At 38.2% G+C, this 23,050-nt stretch overlaps 1 protein-coding gene across 2 annotated transcripts in view; it reads left to right on the forward strand.

The window, feature by feature from the left end:
• The window catches only part of LOC125377686, an 87,783-nt gene extending 76,477 nt beyond the window's left edge, over window positions 1-11,306 (forward strand). For both annotated transcript variants that reach the window (XM_048391605.1, XM_048391606.1), the window contains exons 13-20: window positions 322-527; window positions 1,278-1,527; window positions 1,860-2,021; window positions 4,223-4,403; window positions 5,912-6,102; window positions 6,576-6,809; window positions 7,217-7,331; window positions 10,727-11,306. In XM_048391605.1, coding sequence (XP_048247562.1) covers window positions 322-527; window positions 1,278-1,527; window positions 1,860-2,021; window positions 4,223-4,403; window positions 5,912-6,102; window positions 6,576-6,809; window positions 7,217-7,331; window positions 10,727-10,839 — 1,452 coding nt within the window. In that variant the 3' untranslated portion in view covers window positions 10,840-11,306. The remainder of the gene's footprint in view (window positions 1-321; window positions 528-1,277; window positions 1,528-1,859; window positions 2,022-4,222; window positions 4,404-5,911; window positions 6,103-6,575; window positions 6,810-7,216; window positions 7,332-10,726) is intronic.
• The last annotated feature ends 11,744 nt before the right edge of the window (window positions 11,307-23,050 follow it).

The following is a 23,050-nucleotide window of genomic DNA, read 5'->3' on the forward strand; positions in this document are numbered from 1 at the left end:
TATATCGCGGCATTGTGAAAAAAGCACAAATGAGCAGGAACGAATTTTACAAATATTCACATGGTGGCATCAAGCTCAGTGACAGCAATGTAGTAGTTTAGTATGGAGGCGTTTTCACTCAGGCTTAGCTCTAATCCTCAACAATGCTGTAATGTTATATCGTATATGGCTTTCCTCAGAAATTTTATGAAACATTTTGATCTATTTGCCGAAAAAATAGCACATTAAAATGAATAAATTACCATGTTTTATACATGTACATTTGATCCATATGTGATAAAAAATGTTCAGTAACATGGATTATATGTTTTACAATTTCAGATCTCTCTGCCAACTGGAAATATAGTAGACGTTTCAGTAACTACCTATGCTCCATATTTTCTGAACGTTTATATTACTTCTTCTGTTAATGATGTTGAGAAGAATCGTGGCATGTGTGGTAGTGTATCAACAACACAGAATGGCGACTTGATAAAGAGAAGCGGTTCTCTTGCAAATTCTACTGATGACTTTGCAGAATCGTGGAGGTATTAGTGTCTTTATTATTAATTATAAAATATGTTTTTCTTAGATGTTACCAATACCTTAAAATAGCTTGTCAACTTCGTCGTGCAATTCCATATGGATGGTGGTTATGAATGAATGATGTATGAATGAATTTAATTATGGTACAGGTGACGATACACATACCTGCATGCCCCCGATATACATCCTATAGATATATTCTTGCTCAAAGGTTGATCAGGGTTACAACACTTAAGGCCTCATCACAGTGTCAGAAAATCTCTGGTAGATGTCAGGCATCAGTGACAAAAATGATGTCCGATGCAATTCCTATTTTCACTTGTGCAATGTGTTCCCTTGTTGTTTGTTTCATGTGCAGAATTTAGTTGGCTTTGCATTTGTTTGTGACGGTGCCACTGTGGGGCAGGATAGTACGCTCACCTTTTCACGAAAACCTGGTATCATTCCTATTCGAAAATTATTCATACTTAGTTGTCGGAATCGTACAATCGACGAGAGAGAGAAGTTTTCCTTATGATTGTAGAAAGCGTTTTGTTATGAGAAAAAAAACTATGTACGACAGACTTCGAGAATGTCTTCCTCAGTGAAACAGATAACATACACGATGTGTTTACGAAACATAGCTACGGATATATTTCTCATTTCGAGATATTATTTAGGCACAAAAATGTTATTGATTCTGATACCATGCGGAAGCCTTGCCGCCAAAGTAGATGCTAGTTGTGTAGCTTTACATTTATTTCATGTTCTAGGGTCACTCCTGATAACAACTTGTTCAACCCTGAAGTCATAAGCAACGGATTTGCGTCCTATAAACCGCTTTTCCAATACTGTACTTGCGAACGTGAGACAGATCCTCTAAATCCTCTGACATGCACCGCCATGGCTGCCACAGAAACGTGCTTGGAACCAGATAATGTCGAAGATATCAAGCCGAAAAACTGCATCATATCAAAGAGAAAGAAACGCATGGCTCAACGCAGTGTAAAACGAATCAAAAGGGTATTGTATTTCGGTTTTTTATATTTTGAGGAAACAAATTCCTATTCAAGAGATACAAGTTACTCTAGAAACATTAAGAACAAAGATGTTTTGAATGTCATTTCAGCTAGAAAGCTTTAATCAGGCTATTTATTAATGCAATGCTTCAACGATTATTCATAAACACATTCGTATCATATTGTCGGAATACGCCAATGTACTCCTGCCATATTTCCTATGATTATGAAAAAATGATTTTGTCGCTTTCATTTAGATAGATTTTGTTATGTAACAGGTTTTCGATAATGCACAATTATATTTGTTCTTTTTCAATTTGGACGTACGTGTTTCAGCAAAGTACATCTCAGAAAGGATGGTCCAATGGCTGGAATTTGACTTTGGCACAAGAGTATTGTGATGCTCAGTTTTCCGCGGATCAGTCGGTGAAGGTGTGCGGAGACGTCCCTGGGGTCAACGTCGCCGACAGCATAAATGACTGTGTGAAGGACATTGAGGTTACTTATTATGTCAATTAAAACAAAAGGAGCACAAGAATAGAGGCATGAACACTTTGGAATTCCATGTATAGTATTACAAATAGAACCTGAAGAAGTAACATATAAGGTTAATTGAGCACCGACCATACCAGTTTCTGGGTAATGGGGGTGTTTGTTGGAGACAAATTATGTTTCGATCATTTCAAGACATTTAATTTATCTATCGAGTGAGTTAAAATTTAACGTCGCAAGGGATGAGCCAAACATTTGTTCCCTGACCCCAACACCTTTTTAGGAAGATTTCCAGTGAAACATATAATTAGTGGTAAAACCTAAGGCAAAATGACTCTTCAAGTATTCTGTGGAACAGTGTGTATTCAAAAATATTCTCGGGCGCTTTGTTACTCGCTAGGTGTACTTGGACAAACATAATATATCCATATGTATTAATGATTTATCTCTTAAAATATTATTGAATTTGTGACAATAACGAGTCAGAACAAATAGACCTTCCAAAGAGTCGACAATATAATTGTCTTTCTGTAAATACTCCATATATTGTTTTAGACAATAGTGAGACACAATGATTATCATATTGAAGGAGCAAAATGTTCCAAGTGCCCTGTGTGGATAAGGTAAGGATTAATAGTGTTCACTGAGGTGATCAACTACAACTGTCACCCAATTCATGTCAATTAAGTCACATACCCATAAAGAAAATGCTGATAATTCATGCATGTCTCTGTAAGTTTTAAATTGCCTACGTTTGTGAGGGTGTACATTTGCCATGTGGATCTGGATCTAATTAAATGAAGAGTGTCCGCCGTATAATGTCAAGATCACCATAGGTAATCCCAAACAAATTCTTATCGACGGACACAAACTACAATTATCACCACCAACACCTGATTGTTATATCAAACGCCAATGTCAATCAATCGTGAAATTAATTACAAACAATTCCATCCAGAGGGCATAGACAGCATGCTGAGGGGACTTCCCATAATTTATATTTGGAGGACATGGAGCTAATTAACTTAGCATATGGTTAAGAACTAAGAAACATTTAGAAACCTTTCTTTCTAAACAACGATATGATTGGGGTCTTTTGGCGAAACTTGTCATACATCAAAGTCAAGTTAAGAGGCAACATCCTAAAAGAAACCGTGCTTGCCGTAAATGCGACTATGCTTGTCGTAAGAGGCGACTAACGGGATCGGGTGGTCAGACTCGCTGACATGGTTGGTGCATGTCATCGTATTCCAATTGCGTGGATCGATGCTCATGATATCATCCACATGATTGCCGACTCGATTATATTACTGCCGTCATATAGCTGGAATATTGCTGAGTGCAGCGTTAAACAACAGAAAAACCATCCAAAAACAAGGGGTATGGGAATTTTCAGTACACAGTCCTATACTGTACCAGACAGGTGAAATCGTCAGACCTAGGGGATACCGCCTATAGCTAGGGGATACCGCTTTCTTTTTAAGCTGCAAGAGACATTGAGCTTTAATTTGTAAGTCTTATATAAAAATTAGGCAAGTAATTGTCAAAACTGAAAGTGACATGCCTTCTGATAACCTGAACTTCATAATGCTCATGTGGTAGAGCGTCCGCCCGGAGAGCGGAAGGTCCAGGGTTCGATCCCGGGCCGCGTCATACAAAAAGACGTTAAAAGATTGTACTTGTTGTTACCCTGTCTGGCGCTCGGCATTAAGGGACTAAAACAAGGACTGGTCGGCTCGGAGTCAGTATACTGTGTCTGAGTGGGGTATTCATGTTAAACTGCGGCATGGTATCTCAGTGAGCTAGCACTATAAATCGGCATCAGTCCGGACTAGTACAAGCAGCCACACACACACATACACGTGCATGCACGTCGCTATATAAGTGCAATAATCTTGGACGCGACGTTAAACCCAATTTCACCTCACCTCATAATGCTCATATTCTTAACACACGTGATTATACTTACATATGAAAAACATACTTGTATGAAACTCTGCGCTTCAAATTGTATATTCAAGTTGTATACGTGTGATGAGAAATGTGTTTGATGTCTAAGAAACAAAAGTAAAAATATGTGTATATGTGCAGATTATCCTACAACTTTCTCTTTAACAAAACAGTGCATATCCGCAGCTGCTCTTTGATAATATGTGCACCAGACATTTTAATGTTCACCTACTGTAAAGATTACCTTACTATCGCAGCTCAGCGGCACTACAGACTTTGTTGCTATGGCGTTGGAAGGCGTGCATGTGAAATGTGTAAGGGAGGCCATGCAGAACCCCGTCCTAAAGGAGGCTGAGGCTGGTGAAACATCCATTTTCGAAAAGATAACAAAAGACACATGTAGTCATGATTGTAGTGGAAGAGGTTCCTGCAATGACGGTGAGTGATTAGAATCTTACGCCGCTTTTAGCAGTATTCCAGCAATATTAAGACTGGAACACTAACAATGGGCTTCACACGTTGTACCGATGTGGGGGAATCGAACCCTGGGCCTTCGGTGCTCTATACACTAGGCTATCCGAACGCCCAACAATAGTGGTGAGCTCAGCATACATTTACACGTGGATCTTATTTGCTACAAACGCCGTCACTTCGCTGTAATATTGCTGAGTGCGACGTCAAACAAAAAACCCAAAACAACTATTTGCCACATGGATAGAGTGAAGGATTAAATGTCTGTATATGTTCCAATATATTTTCCAATACATGGCGCACAGGAACACAATGCTCTAGTTCATCATATAACCAGCTTATGGTGAGGCTCGGTGATTTCTTGTCAGTGTATCCCAACATCGTGAATCGACTTTCATGATCTCAATCTCTGGATTGTCTGGTCCAGACTCAAGTATTGACAAACTGCCGTCAAATAGCTGGAATATTGAGTGAGGCGTTACACAAAAAGGAACTAAACAAACACAGTTTAAGAACTGATGGATATTTTCAGTTTAATTCAGTTTCGTTCTTAACAGAGAAAGTGATCAAGGCAAAGTTTCGATTTACGGAACGATGCGGTTTTACCCATACAATACTGATAACTTGTTGGTTGTGTATTTTCATCTTGGTGTTCGTTTTTATAATGTTCCGTGTTCATTGTGTGTCATCCAGAATCGTTTCCCATGTTATTATTTCATTTACTGGAACATTGATACGGCTGTGCTATTTTCGATTTGTGTGTAATACACTTTTTCCACGCCTTTCTCTAGGAAAAGATTCTTTGAAAATGTAAACCTTATCGAAACGGCTGATCCGACACAAAGGAGTTGATAGGTGTTACTCACTTGGTAGAACTCATTTATTGAGTGAGTGAGTGAGTGAGTGAGTTGGGTTTGAACAATATTTAGTCAAATCCGTGTCAGCATTATGTGGGGGAAAAACCTGGACTGGTGCCGGTGCTAGACGGTCATCACTTTTGTATGGTGCTGATAAACCTAGAAATGTTATAAGGACGAACCGAGATTCGAACGCCTGTGGAATGCAATTCTGCACAGCGGCTTGGCCATCCATGCCCGAACTGTTTTAGAGTTGCGTAATAGTGTAATAGAGAAAATGACTGTTCGCAAAAACAGTGCTAAAACAATTTAACATAGTTAAAATGCTAAAAAATATTTTTAAAGTGTGTTTAAGTGCGGAATATTTCGCCTGCATACGATCACGTGACAAGGCCACTGACATCATAACGATATCACCTGATGTGTATGCAGTCAGGCTCACATGTCTGAATGAAATAACTTGGGTTATGATGTTGACTTCAACGCCTCAATCCAATTTGATCATCCTGACCCCCAACTCAGGACACTCAGGACATGATGTGTGTGACAGTGGTTCATTTGTTTGTTTCCATTCCATCTTTTTAAAACTAATGGACAGAGGACATGTATTATTTCCAGGACAGTGTCACTGTAACTCTGGCTTTGGCGGAGGGGACTGTTCCGTTGATTTCACCAACCCCCCTGTTCTGATTGATGTTGGCGAGGGAGGTAAATGTGACCTGGCTGCCGGAACGTGTGTGGAAATGGCGGTTTTGGGTGATATCTTTAGTGGAGAAGAATATTCAAAATGCCAAGTAAAGAAATATGTGGTAAGAAGTCACTGGAAATAGAATTTCAAAAGATTTATTCCCAGCATATTAATTATGTTCATAATGCATCGGCCAATAAGACGTTCGTGGTGACTCTCAGTTACATGTTTACATAAACATCTCTTATTAATCTCATAACATGTGGAGTATCAAGGTAAGAGCTGAATCCCAAGCTAGGAAAACCGACTATATGGATCGGGTTGTCAGGCTCGATGACTTGGGTGTTTGCATGTAATCGTATCCTAATTGCGTTGATCGAACATGCGATATGTGATCCAGTTAAACAACAAACATTATGAGGCTAATTATAAAACAGAACGGTGTTTTGCGATAAGTAGAATGTTGCTTATTATTTATAGGGTGCTAACTCACATTTTCTAAAAACTAAAAAGATTAAACGTATATATACATAACAATTGCTTTGCTATTGATCCGAATATTTTATGATTGACTGGCCATGTTATTATTTGAAGGTGACGCGGGATGGAAAAATGCTGACGCCAATTCTTGCAACATCAAAGGCAGTGTTAGAGAGTATTAGCGAGGTGATATGCACTACGCCAGAGCCCGGAGAAAACGATGTTGTCACAGCTTACAACGTGTCAGTGTCTCATGACGGCCATGTCTACAGTAATGAGTTGTCGGTCCTTGTGTACGATTCGACATGTGTCAACGTCAACACAGACACGATGGAATGGAGTCTACAGGTAATGTCGTCCTTTCCAAATTAGACTCATATTTGGCATACTGTCAGATAACAAGAAAAACCAATACATATAAAGCTCATTATTTATAACACGTTATGACATAGAAAAAATAACAAAGACGGTTTGTCTGCGAACTTCTTTGTTAATATACAACCTATGCTTGTCGTAAGAGGCGATTTACGGGATCTGGTGGTCAGGCACGCTGACTTGGTGGATGCATGTCATCGTATCCCGATTGCGTAGATAGATGCTCATGATGTCAATCACTGGATTGTCTGGTGCAGGCTAGAGTATTTACAGACCGCCGTCATATAGCTGGAATATCGCTGAGTCCGGTGTAAAACAACAACAAACAAAACAGTTTTAAAATGTTTTCTTCCTGTTTTGTATTTTTTTCTCACCATCAGGCCAGTTACTGCACACACAAGGGAAAATGTGTCCACGAAGGCGAGCCAAGGGGAGTCGATCTCTGTTTCATATGTAAACGCAACGACAACGGAGGTTACTGGGAAAATACACATAGTAAGCCATTATCATCCGGGAAGTTCATCCTCGAATATACCGTGTTGCAGCCTCTGCTGGTCTGGTTGAATGAGGACCAAGGCGGCGGGGTGTGAGACACCTGTTTATTCCCTCTATGTAGTGTGGCTTGTACATGACACTCTGTAACAACAATAAAATAGGCAATTAGTATTCCTTAACACATCTATCGCATAAATATACAAATCAATTAAACATTGCATATAGGATAATCAAAATCTCATCGTCAGGTCCCTGCATATTTATGTATGATATGCACCATTAGAATTTCATAATAAGTTAATCACGTAAATTAAGTTTCACTCATAAACAAATAACTATATATTACCTACCAGCTGTACATTACTGAAAGTATACAAAACATTTATACAGGTGTATTTGAAATGATAATGATAAATAACAAGCACATACTATTCACATTGTTGATCATGAATACACAACACAGACAACATATATATTTCCTAAACAGCATTTTGTCCAAATTAACTATATTCCTGATTTAATATTACATACCAGATAATAATCATACAGATAAAGCTTACAATATGCATATAGATTGAAATAGTGCACAGCCATTACACTGAAATCTAACACATTGTTTCATGAACCCATTCATAATATTCATGCTAAAAAATCACTAACTCTTTACAATATCACAAATATTAGATTACTATAAGTTATTCAATGCAATCAGTAAGATTAATATACTTTTAGATAATAGACTAAGTTTAGGAAGTAATAATATTAACTGACCTGTGAACTTGTACTGTGGTGTAGTGCTGTGATAGTGACAATGGTCAGTGGTGTTAAGATGGCTGGTGACATAGATATTTAAAATCACCAATCAAGACAAAGAACTAACCTTCAGCTCTTTGATCAACAAAGTAAAACAATTATACTAAAACGGAATAACCTGACTACCCTTAAAACAAGAATGAACTGACCCTATAACCTGATTAAGCTATGAGAGTATTATACCAGAGATAGAGATAGACAGACAACTAATTACGAGACTTGTTGTAAACAAGCAGTGGTCTGTTGAACAACCCTATATCATTTTTAAATTTGAACTTTACACGATATATGGCTTTTCCATTTGACGAGATCTAGGTCGGTCACATGACCACGAAATTGACGTTCATAAGTGTATGAACGACACAATTTGACGTTTTTCACGAGACCGTGTTCTTGAAATGACGTAAACACTGACGGACTACTTCCACATTCCTGGGGAAACCCCTGGGAATTACCTACCACGAATACATACATAAGCGTTCTTTCTGATCATTTAGAACCTTTATTCTTGGTCTCAGCGTTTCAGTATACGTTGAGAAATGTCAGAGAGCGTGACTGCATGATTGTTCACGAATATCCTCGCTACGGCCTATCCTAATGAACAAACGAAGAAATGCACATCTAAACTATCGTAGAATCGACTCGATCCGTGTATCCAGCAATGTATGAATTTACCTTGGTGTCTGTTTGACGCATCTTTATTCACCTGTCAATGATCGGCAAGTTGATCAATGATGACTAACACATGTAACCGCCACAGGTTCATTAACAACTTCGGAAATCTCTCCCGTCACGTTTATCGTGTGGGCTATTTTGACATCTTGTACCTGATGTAAATGTATTACGACGCGCTGTCATTGTGACTGACATACTAAGGTAGTTCTTTACAAACCTTTCTCATCTAATGAGAATATGATTTGAATACATGTGCTGCGTAAGATGTTTCTGAAGAGCAAGTTGTGCATCCACACGCCCATGTCACCTCTCTTTTTGAGGAACTATTTTACTCCGCGATGTAGTTGGTTTTTGTATGGCTGTCAGTGTAAAAATAAAGTCACACGTACTAAATAAAATTGTGTTTAGGTCTTGGCCTACATCCTTTGAGGTAAGAAATTGTGATAAAAAAATTATAAGAATTGACTTTCACTTTGTGTGAGTTCAATGGAGTATGAACCTTCATAGAGTGAGGGCCAAACATTGTATGAACGTCGTCGCAAGCTCCGACACTCATATACAGTTTGGCCCTCACTCTATGAAGGTTCATACTCCAATGAACTCATACAAAGGGAAGGTCAATTCTTAAATACATATATACAACGCATTACAACATGTAATTGGTACAATTGTTAAGAATGGTTGATTTTATCCCTGTTACATATTATTTTAGTATTACGTATTACTCAACACAATCAAAGTAACATTCTATACTTATAACTGTCAACTTCACTGATGCGATTCACGTGCTATCAAAACAGCACAAGAACTTCCGCAGAGTTATCTCCCTTACATCAGTATATGGCTATTGTGGTATACATCCCCTGGAACCATATTCCTCCACTGCGTCGGTGTGGACGTGACGTCACGATCTCAATCTCCCGCATCGCTAACCTTGCACATAATGTCTGTCCCTGAACTCAACAACCATTTAAACTCTACATTCTAAATAGCGGCCTCGTTCGAATGAACCCTCGATATTATTCAAATAAACAATAATTATTAATTCTTATGCGGATCAGAATCAACGTCTTGTTTGAAAAGATGTTTTTCTCATGAGTATTAAGACATTGGAGAGAAGTTCTTATGCTACCAGGCGTACCCAGTTCTACCTGAGTGCTTTATAACACGATACGAGTACGAGTAGCTTAACTTCCCCTGTGAGGACGATCCTGTAGCCAATAATATAATTAATAAATGTAATATAATTGGATGGATATTTTCCAACTGGACTCAAAACGAAGCTTTAGTGCCAGTGGTTCTATGGTATTTATGATATATATATGATACGCTAGATAATCATGTATGCCGGACAGTTAGACTGATAAAATGTACCCCAAGCAAGGGTTACCTTTGGGGAACACCCAACAGCAGCTTCAGCTCACTTTATAACGGCGATATTGCCTTTTATCTGGTTTTGTTATCACTACCAGCGTCATACGACTCTAGCTCAAAAGGTCACAGCATCCAAGGTTTCAGTAAATCTTTCAAAAGGTTTTATGGTCGAAATATTTCCAACTTTGACGCATCAATGAGAAAAATGATGCAATGTCCGATGTTCGGTGCAAATCCCTACTTTTACTTGTACCATATGTACCCGTGTTCCAATTGAACAATTGACTTGTCTTTGCGTGTGTTTGTGATACTCTTACCTTTTCTCCAAAACCCGGTATTTGATGGTGAAAAGGGTTTTTATATACGAATCCCCAAGATTTGATTTCTGAAAACTTGTCTCTAAGACAGTGTATTTTATGTCAAGTTAGATCGATAATGATTATAGATGATAACATCTTTCAGCTAGTTCATATTTGGCTTATATAATAGCCCCCGAATTATGCAACTATCCACATATAAATTATATATTGTAGGTGACGAATGCGTGCCAATCATGGACAATGGCGGAACAACCTGGGGAGGGAAGGTGTCTGTCTTGATGGGGCTTCTTGTTGCCTCAACACCTGTAACAATCCATTACATATAACTTGGAGCCACTCGACTACAGCATTGACGAATATAAGTAACCATATTGTATATTAAGGGTTATACATAATTGCACAAGATCAACTTGGATTACAAGGATCTTGTTCAGCAGCTCACGGCGTCCATCAGGGCTATGTGTGAACATTATATATGCTTTTCTTCTGTGTCTACCTACATGTAACAAAATAAGCCGAAGCAGTGTATTTCACTATTATTGTTTTGTTTATTCCCTTGGATCTTGTTCAGCAGCTGACACTGAGTGGACTGTGTGGACATTATATATTCGTTCCTTCTGTGTCTACCTAACAAATTGATGTATTCTGTTGTCCTTCCAGAGTATATTATTATATCATATATATATATATTAGCATTGTGATAAATCATATGTTATTATGTTTCTAATTCATGATTATGGCTTTAACCTTTGTGTGTTGATAACATTTGATCCAATAAAAGAGCGCACAACTATGATGTCTTCCTCCTAACTCAAGTTCCTAACTTGGTTTATGTATTGGGACGGTCGTATTTTTCATACCTCTCAACTCATAGTTCAGCTTTCTAAATGCACACACTGTCTGTTGCAATAATTGTACAGCATGAAGCATTTGTTAGCATAACATTTGCTCAGGATGGGCTTGTCATAGGTTGGTTTCATTCGTCACAACTCGACCCTTTCCGTAGCCTAGATGACGACTCGTACCCCTATCGAACAATGTTATGTTATCAAACTTTCTATTTAGATATCAAATTGTTTCTTATTACGACTTAAGAGTTATATCTAGTAATGAGTGAATGAGTATGGGTAGTCCGCTTTTATCAATATTCCAGCAATATCACGGCGGTGACACCAGCAGTGGGCCTCACACATTGTACCCATATCGTGCGTCGGAAACGGGTCCTCGGCGTGACGAGCAAACCAAATCTTGTAATGATAAACTTAATATAGTAAACTATTTTACAATATGTTAGAAATCGAAGCTACATATATGAAAGACAAATTTTATATCCACTAAAGTTATCACAGTATTGATATCCTGAGATAATTAAAAGGTATCCCTTTTGACAAGACATTCGAAATGGATGCTTAATTGATCTTTTGTTAACATTTAAGATAACAAAGACATGCAGATGACAGAGGAGACGCAAGTCCATCATTCAGAACGTTGAACATTCTAAATGTGGTACTATTAATAGAAGTCATGGTATTGAAATAAAGCAATGGAAAATGAATGTTATATATTTAAAAATTCTAAATTAGAAATAGGATATTACATATTTGATGTCCAATTTGATGATTTCTTCATTTGAGTGGGCAATTTTCTGGGCAGAGAGGCATCCCTTGGCACGCCAGAAACCTATAGTCGTGGGTAGGGTTGGTGTATTGGCAAATAAATCGTCCTTTAATATCAAGGCGGAGTGCTGTATTTCGATACATATTGTAATGGTGGTATAACTAAACGTCAAAACTAGACAACGCATTATGAAATGAATGAATATCACAACTCGGAATGAAATATTAGCTTCAGAGAACTTATTCTAAACTCTAAGTTCAACAATAAACTGCCATATTGTCTCAAAATGATGTGGATGTTATGATTTTTACTTCATGTTTGTTTTTTCCAGGAAGATCATGACATCCACATGTCTCTGTTTTAGGTTAGCGCGCCAGACTGTTACTATGTCTGTAACCCCGGATCTTCACGGATCCATATTTCAGAATGCACGATCGGTTATGGTAGAATGGAAAAACGCGTCTACCTATTACGTCATCAATATGACTATGTGTTATAGTAAAGAGCGTGAACAGGTCGCTAGAAAACGCTTGACATTGTTGAAGAAAGTGTTGTACATAATGGATATTTTGATTATATTGTCAAATAGCATGGGTGTCGGATGACCTGTACAATATTATTTAAATACTTATGTATGATAAGTGATGAAAATGTTATGGTGTCAGTGGTAGAGCATAATGGCCTACTTTCAAAGAGAAGCATATGCAAATTATGTCAACAGCCTACAAAGGCAGTAAATATAAGAAACACAAAGTTATTTGATCCAGGAATTTTCTAATGGTCAAAAACAGGTATTGTAACTTTTAGAAGAGCCTGAATGGTGTTCAAGGAGAATTTGACACTAGTGAAAGATATTAAGTAGGAAATGTGGCTAGATTTCAAACGTTCAATGATTAATTGTTTGAGGAGCAATTTTCTATTTATGTGCCACCCTTACAAGCGTAAAATATCTGCGAATCCAGTCGTAATTAGATACACAATGACATTACATTACATACACCATAAAATTATACACAATGTATACACGACATAGCATATTAAATATTAAATATCGGCAGCTGACATCCAAAAGGGAGGTAACTCTTGGTGGCTTGTCGGACTGTTAGAACACCTTTTATGCGTCATAGTGTTGCCTTTCAGCATCTTTTGAACCACCGACCAAACTTGAAGGGGATAAATTTGATTACCTAACAATTAATAATCGAGTTGCGTAAACTCTAATCTGCTTAGTTAATCTTTCACAATTGTCAGTACTGTCAGCTTGAGTGAGTGAGTATGGTTTTACGCCGTTTATAGCAATATTCTAACAATATCACGGCGGGGGACACCAGAAATGGGCGTCACACATTGTACCCATGTCGGGAATCGAACCCGGGTCTTCAGCCTTTCACGCCCAATGGAATCTGCATCGAAGAATAATCGAGACTGGTTATTCTCTGGCGTTGACCTTTTCTATATAGGCATTGATTAATATACCTTCCACAATTAATAAATACTCCATGTTACATTTACTAAACAGTCATCCTAAGGTTGTGTCTACTCCATGGGCAACCGACCGAGATATTATGTACGGGATACAAAAAGAATGCAGGTTTCGGATTCAAGAATACAGTTTACAACATTCAATATGGTGCATATATACATATAATCGTCGAAGAGCTCCATCCCATGCCACCTCTGATGGCAATAGTTGATGCGTTTCTATATACTTCGACAACAAATATTTCACCTTTGTTCTTTCATCTTTGTTGTAATTTACCCCCCCCAAAAAAACAAAACAACAACAACACAACCCCCCCCCCAAAAAAAAACAAACAAACAAAACAAAACACAAAAAACAAAACAACAACAACAACAACAACAAAAAACAAAACAAAATAAAACAAAAACGTTTAAGGCTTATCAGAAACATCATATGTGTAGGCACCAGCATCAATAAACTTTGCGTTCATTGGAGCTCTACCTGCAGATGTACATAACAATTTCACTGTTTTGTACATATCAAGAAGTTCATTGAAATTTAATCCCAGTTATTCACAATAACATTCGTAGTCAACAACATGTTCTCTACAGTAGTCCGCTTCTAGTTACAGATTTTGTTTCTACAATGAACTATTGTGTTTTTGTTTTCATATATCGTCAACATTTCTGACACCATATATTGAGAACATGTAACATTTACTGAGGGGTATTTCCATCTGCGGCAAAAAGGAATATTATCTGTATATATCACAACTGGCAGCATAGATTCATCAACAGTTATACCACATTTTTAGATTTTGTCAATTTCAGTCAACAAATCATTTATATACATAGAACACAACATCGTTGACAATCTGCATCCTCGTTTAACAACCGAATCTGTGATAACCTCACAGCTTGAACCCTTTTACCTCGTGTACCAACAGATATGAGCTTGTACCAAAGTGAGTTTCGATCCACTCTGTCAAAAGCATGTTTATAACGAACAAAACAAACATAGGTTGACAGCTTAGAACCTTTCCGATTGTATATGACATTATTTGCAGTGTACAGGTGGTAAATGCAGTTTCTGTACGATAAGAACCAATCAGTCTCCTCTTCAGTGGGTATCTTCCTTGATTCCAACCAATTCTGTATTCTACCATTCAACACAGATGTCTATCCTTTGCACGTTATTGATATAAGGTACCCCTGTATATATAGTACGGGTCGATGGGGGTGTTTTTGTGCTTAATAAGACCCCTCCCCTCTCTGATGGTGCCGTTGGAAGCCACAAGTTTCAGTAATGACGAAGCAGGTGTACACAATGTAGATTACGTAGTACTTCTGTTGATATACCGTCCAGCTTTGTCCTTTTCTTCTACGTCTTCATTACCGCTGATTCTGCTACCAGGAGAGACACCGGACAGTTCAAGCCCGACACATCGCACTGCTGGTTGCCGATTGAACTGTGTTAAACAACAAATTTCCAGATCCCTTACATAATAAACAAATCAAAACCAAACGTAACAGAAAATAGTTCAAGCGAGCACAGATATTTATATGGTAAACGCTTTAAAGTTACCTATTTATTAAATGGGAGAGTAAAATAATTCAGAAAGCAACGTATTTTTTTATTGCAATTCATGTTAAAACGTCAGGCGCGAATGCCGTTCCTGTTTCTTAAAGAGGCAACATCTCAAACTCAAAAGGTCAAAATCATATACACTGGTCCATTGTTGTGGTTTAGATTGATAATTCCTTATTTTTACTATGAAGTACAACATCAATTTAAAAATAGATATGTATCTCAGGTTTTCACTGGAACATAAAACAAATCCCTGATATCTAAACCATATCAGTGTAATTGCGTATCTCCTTTAGAACATACAAAGAAACAAGAAAGTGTATTTGAGCCATTTATATGTTTGCAGTATTAAAACATCAATAAGATACTGCACTGAATTTGGTCAAGTGACAGTCCTCAGACCAGGACCAGTCTTAACGGAAACTTACATATTTCCCATCAACAGTCAGGTTAGCATTTTATAGAAGGAGACACGAAGTATTGTTTGGCTGAGTGCCAAGTTGAAAACATATCATTAAGAGCTCCAACATAGCATGGGAAGAATTCTAACCTTCCGCCTTCTTTAGTGTGTCCGCCAGTTTGGAGTACGGCAACTACAGTTATCATTCTCACTGGTCCTGGTGTGGTCATTTCGTATTCTTAATGTTTGGAAAGAGTTTTAACCAACTCTAAAGAATAACTGTTTCAATGGCATGCACGTCGTTTCTCCTCGTCACTTTGCTAGGCGAGAATTAAACCAACCACAGTAGCGCACATCAGTCAACTCATTTTACCAAGGTCGTTGAGTGGGTCCAAATGTAGCTCTGACCTCACATTGAATCTGAAAGTAGAGATTGGAAAAGAATTGCGTTGTGGGTCTCAATATGTATCGAACCTCAATCAGAAAATATATACCAGCCAACGGCTTGCGCACACTAAATCACCAAGACTATAATTTTGGGCGGCACCTTGTGTGCGTGTAGTGTGCTTTTGACAATACAACCTTATCAGGCGATATGTGAATTAACGGAGCCTGGTGCACAATCCACAGGTTAATGTGGTGATAGGTGACAGGGTGTTAACCATCTACGTCCACAATGGTTCGAAATATTAACACTACAAAGTGTCTGTGTCTGCATTCTACTGTAAACAAGTACTTGTAAGTTTTCTCGTTATATTGGGAGAGGTTATCAAATGTAAATCAATTATATAAACAATGATTCGAACACATATTTTAACATAAATACTTCTGTCCCATAGATGACTTATCAGATAAAATAAAATTGAAAGTTGTTTTAAAAAGTGCACATTTTAACGTCTATTATCCAGGTTGGGACTGGTGGTTAAATGCGCCATTGTATTCCAATTGCGAACACGATGTTCATGATGTCAGTCACTGGATTGTCCGGTCGATGATTTACAGGCCGCCTTCTTACAGATAGAATATTGCTCGTATAGCCTTTACACGTGTACACTGAACTTCACGGATCCTAATGGTATATGAATATGAAGTCCTGTCAACTGAATACAAATCAGTAAATATCTTAAAACGGAGAAGTTTATAGCATTGTAAAAGTGTATTAACATACATGCATCTTTATAAATACAATTAAATCTTCACATAAACATTCTCGTCGACACTTGGTGAAAACCCATGAGCTTTAGCCATTATCTATGCAACCTTGATGATAATGACGATGAAAATCATTATCTATATATCTTCAGATTTTGTGACGAAAAAAGACCATAACATGGCAACTTGATGTTGCAAGATCTGAATATCATAATAGCTATACATTTTATGGGACACTTACCATTTGAAAAAAGAAATCCATGGACAATATGAGTCTGGTAATTGCGAGCGTGAGGCTCAACGGTATATCTACGCCACTCTACAATGTGCTCCGAACACAGACCCCAAGCCCAACAAGATTGCATTTGTCATCAGTTGGTCTGCATCATCAAAGATTTAACAACGCCCTTTTTACGAAAGTCAAGCTTCCAACAAACGACCGAAACAGAAACGTGTTTCCTACAGTTGCAAGTGCAAGAATTTTTGTTAACTCTGTACTTGTCATGATGTTAAAGGTTGGTTTTGGTTTTGTTTAGATGGTTATTATTACTAAATGAAAGAGTGTAGTTTTTACAGCTTTCAAAACCATGAACACGACAATAATGATCTTTTATGAACTGTGTTTTCAAAGATTTATGTGATGCTGGCAATTATTATGTGTTCTACTCAAAACAAGATAAAGAACACACACAATTGAAACACAATGGGCAATACCCATCAGCCATGACAGATTAACTATAGTAATGAATCAGGTGTTCTTTAACTTCTTACATATGAATACACGTCTATATGATGCAAAATGATGCGAGGTCGCTCCAGTATATTTTGATATTGAGCCATCATATTGTAGCTCACCAGGAATCTACACATGACAGATTTCAGTGTGAAACCAACAAACAACAACGACATGGTATACGATTAACAATTGTATTATGAAATTACCTAGGTTTACAAATCAATACAATTTACTGCACAGCAGTGGAATTACATTATAGAGTGGCAGTACAAAATCCAATGGCAGTCCAACCTTTTTGGTGTTCACTTGTTATACCAGTTGATATATCTACCTATTTTTGATATTTGCAATGCATGTAGCTCCAACTTTATATGATGTGTTCAAAAGGAATTATGTCGTTAATGTTTTAGATATTTTTGAGAATTATTGACTTTCGAAAGCACGTTTTTGACCCCTGCCTCTGGGAATTTGATGATTTTTGATGAAGTACACCTATTATAAATCATTCAGAAACGTTTTTAAACACTCCGTTGTAAAACCTCCCAAAATTGTCACTTTTATTCTTAGCATTGTATTCTTAGCTCTTTGTTGAAAAGTGCTGTTTATTGACGGTCGCAACCTTCTTAATTTGTAAATATGACACTCTTCGTTTTTAATAACCTTTCAATTTCTAAGACCGTGCTGTGTCGTTCTGTTGCAACCCGAAATACGTCTTGAAGTGATCCGGGGTAGAATAGGTCTTCAGCCACCCATGCTTGTCGTAAAAGGCGACTAACGGGATCGGGTGGTCAGACTCGCTGACTTAGTTGATGCACGTCATCGATCGCAATGGCGTGGATCGATGCTCATGATATCAATCACTGGATTGTCTGGTCCAGACTCGATTATTTACAGACTGCCGTCATATAGCTTGAATATTGCTGAGTGCGGCGTAAAACAACAAACCATCCAGCCTACAACCAACGTCTTGAAGTCTGAATACTGTATTATTTTACAACTCTGGGAACAATTAGATAAAGGATAAATATGAAAATATAGAAAGAAGGGAGAGTAAAATGTAATATCTGCCTGTCTGTCTGACAGGTTCATAAAGACTACAGCATATTGGTAAATATGTAATAAATAATTTCTGCCTTCAGATAACACATACAGATTGGGTATGATTGTATCTATTTACGAAACCCTAGCGAGATCAACATGTTTAGCTGCAAACGTACTTGGCAATCGGGAAGTGTTACGGTCACGTTGACATTCTCATGCACTTGGGCTAAATGCTCCTAAAATGCATACTGACACGCCAACTCTTTGTTATACACATCTGGAAAGTGATTCAAAGGCTTCTATAAATACACTACTACGCCGTGACATACTAAGCAACGCCTAGATACAATGAAACACTCCCGTCAATAGAAAATGTCGTCGCCACCAACAAAATATTCTTCACCACAATCTCTTGATAGCCTTTGCACAACCTATGGTTTGGTAATACATACCAAAGTGTAAGCCATGAGGGATTGGTAATTTATTAATGTAACATAGGGGATGGGGTGGCGGTGAGATTGATCTTGAGACTGTGCCTTGTGGAACATTATTTTATACAAACACTAACCCCCCCCCCCCCCCCCCCCCCACCCATCCATCCCCCAAACACACATCCCCACCCACACCCCCACACCCACCTAAACACCCCCTCACACCCACACCCACACACACACCCCCTCCCACCCACACGAACACCCACCCACCAACGCCCTCCCCCATGCACGCGCGCACGCGCACACGCACGCACGCACACCCACCCCGACACCCCCACGCACGTACGCATGCACGCACGCACGCACGCACGCACGCACGCACGCACCCACCCACCCACACGAACACCCACACCCACACGAACACCCCTCCCCACCCGCATGCACGCACGCACGCACACACCCAACCCCCCACCCCCCCACCCACATCCCGACATGTACAATGTGTGAAGCCCATTTCTGGTGTCCCCCCCCCGGTGATATTGCTGGAATATTGCTAAAAGCGGCGTAAAAACAAACTCACTCACTCACCCCCCCCCCCCCCACCCCTCACCCCCACACACTCCCCCCCCCCCCCCCCCACACACACACACACAAACCACCACCACCCACGCCACCCCCCACACACACCCCACCCACCACCCACACACGCGGCAGTCCCTAATAATGTTCCAAATTTATAGTTTTTCATTTGACAAAATAGAACCGTGTCGGTTCACCAGCATGGTGCTCACAACTGAGAATATTCACCCCCAAGTACTAAAATACACCTAGACATACATCAAACCTCGTTGTGTTGAACATGGACGTGTCGAATTGGGAGTCCCAAGTATCCCAATTAAGCTTTACGTTTTCCTGATTTCTCGAACCCCGGATAGCTCGAACTTTTTTCCAGGTCCCCACGAGTTCGACAAAACGAATTTCGACTGTATCAACTTAGAAATGTAACTAAACATTTCAATTACATTTCACAGAATCTAAACATTGACTTTGCAATTACATATCAAGAATCCTTACAAAATATAACAATTAGAAAATATTAAAACGTCAACGTCAGAGTTTATTCAGTCTTATTTATACCCGAAACAGTTTCCGCTGGCCTAAAATACAAAATAGTGATACAAATTATATGAATGCATCTTTGAAAACAGGTGTTTGCAAAAAGCGTCAGCATGTTCTGTTATCCTGGAAAGCATAAAAAGGTTCATGTTTGTTCGTATCCTAACGCCGCACAGCAGTACTCCTGCCATACGATGACGTTAAAATAATACATGATGTATTTTCACCAATAATTATATGCTCCGCTTGGAATATAGAAAGTATCAAGGGCGTATGTTAATCTGAGGAAGAGAGATATATTGCTGGGTCCAGCAAATGTACCACCAAATCGCTATCTCAAAGATTGAACCCTAATGCTTAATACAATCATAAACATAAAGTATTTGTGACCAGTGGAATGAATATCATGTGGATTCTCTAAAACTTAAAGAATGTGCTTGAAGTTTTTGCAATCTCAGAAAAAGAACCAAGTTAAATACTGTCAAAACATTTGATTTTCCAAGTTTGTACACGACAATCTCGCATGGCAAACTTAAGAAAAAGCGTTGATCCTGGGATCATTTGTTTCTGAACGTGGTGACCATCCATACATACCGTTACACTTCTATCATTAAAGGTTCAGGACAATATGTCAAAAAAATGAAAGCAAATGTCACCTTACGTTTATAGAGAAAACAATATATTTATCTGCTGGACTTCATCGTTGATATAAGAAATTTTGGCATAGGACAGTCAGGCAACAAATAGGCATCCCTGTGGCCACCAATTGTGTCCCCCCCCCCCCCCCCCCCCCCCCCAGCCTTTGGTGTTTACATTTCACAACACAATCGAGCATGCTCTTTTCCCCACACTTTCGACTCTTGCTCGAAAGTTGATTAATCAAGAATACAACATTCAAGGCCTTAGCGAAGCTTTCAGGAGGATTTATGGTGGACATGCGGAGAACGTTTCCAAGTTTGACGCATCAGTGACAAAAATTATGTCTGATTTCTTTTTTTGGCTTGTACCTGTGTCCTGTCTTGTCTGTACATGTGTTTGTGACGGGTGCCACCGGTTGCATAGGCCAAACTCAACTTTGCGGTCGCCTGGTGCCATCACTATTTGGTAGATATTCAAAATATATTCACTTATGATATGGTCAGATTCGTACAGTGGACTCTTCTTTTAGTAGATATGTCTTATGAGTATGATAAGGGAAATGGTTTTGTCGCTTTATTTGAGATTAGATAAATCTACATTTAACAGTATACCTTCTATGTACAGCTTCCATTTACAGCTAGAAATGGACCTACCATCTCATTTTCTGGGGAACAGATTTCATTCCAACATAAGTAATTGAATAAAGCGACAAAACCCTTTCCATATCCAATAGAAATATAGTTCGTAAAATCATTAAGGACAATCTGGAAATGGATGATTCAGATATGGCAATTGAACGTTGTCATAGATTGAATAACAGTAAATCTCTCATTGTCCAATTTAGAGACTATGGTACGAAAGAGTCTATCCTTAGAAATGCTAAACGACTCAAAGGTACTTCATACAGTATTTCGGAAGACTATTCATTAAACGTTAGAAATATGCACAAAATGTTAAAAACAATAATGGGTGATTCAAAGGCACTTGGCGAGAAATGTAAGCTTAGATTTGATATACTGATTTATGAAAAGGGAAAGGTTCTTACATATGACCTTGAAAATGAAAGGCCAGTTGAGATTAATAGAATGGTATTCAGCGCAGGTCGCGGGCGCGGCCTTTCCGAGTTTCGTTCACGTGGAGGTCATGGTTGGGGCGGACCCGCACGTGGCGCTTACAGCTAGGATCTCGGCCTGGCCGTGGATTGTAACGGTAAAAGAAGAGACTTTTCGTTCATGTAATGGAACGTTAACGGTTAACTTTACTCAGGTGCTCAATATTCAAGACAATGTTACAGATACAGAATTCATGTCTTTTGTCAGTAGTTATATTGATGATATAGATAATTTGGAGATTGACGAGGGTATAAATGACATGTTAACCAGCCCATAACTGAAGAGGAGATCGTCTTTGCTTTTTCATCTTTAAAAAATAATAAAGCACCTGGCCCTGGTGGCATTCCCCCTGAGGTCTACAAATGCGGTGGGAGTATTTTGTAACCTTACCTTAAGATTTTGTTCAATTTCATATTTACGAAAGGGACAATTCCTCCACAGTGGTCAAAGTGTATTATATTACTCTACAGTGCCTAATCAAAAAATACTTGTCTAAATCAAGAGGTAGATTTTATTGTATATATGTTGATTTTCAAATTGTATTAATGAAAAGATGTTGAATATGATATGTGATATTTAATATAATAAATTAATATATTTTATCTTCTTTTTGTAAAAAATGGAGTTTGAAAGTTAACTTTAATAAAACTGAAATATTAGTTTTCCGAAATGGTGGAAAAATTAAAAATGCTGAAAAATGGTTTTATGATGATGTACATATAAAGATAGGAACATATTATAGTTATTTAGGTGTTGTATTTTCAAACCGATTATCATGGTCAAAATGTGTGCAAACTTTACTCCAGAAAGCTAATAAAGCTCTTATTCCCATTAAGCAATTACACATTAAACTTAACTCCCTTCCTTTACCAATATTGTTTCAAATGTTTGAAACACAAATAAAACCAATATTATTATACTGTTCAGAAATCGGGGGAACCCACAATTGGAATGTTTTAGAAGCCATACAAACTAAATTTTGTAAATATTCAGTTGGTGTCGGAAATCTTGTACAAATGTTGTTATTTTGGGTGAATGTGGACGCTATCAATTGTATTGGGAGACTTATGTACATTGTTTGAAATATTGGTGTAAACTAACCACTATGTCAAATGAAAAATATCCTAGACAATGTTAAGACATGCTATATAGATTAGATCAAGTAGGAAGAGTTACACGGGCTACTAACATTAAGAATATTTTGTATTTACGAGGGCCATTCAATATATAACCAGCTTAAC

The sequence above is a fragment of the Haliotis rufescens genome, unplaced genomic scaffold, assembly GCF_023055435.1.
Source record: "Haliotis rufescens isolate VD_foot unplaced genomic scaffold, xgHalRufe1.0.p SCAF_93, whole genome shotgun sequence".
In the NCBI taxonomy this organism is placed as follows: Eukaryota; Metazoa; Mollusca; class Gastropoda; order Lepetellida; family Haliotidae; genus Haliotis; species Haliotis rufescens.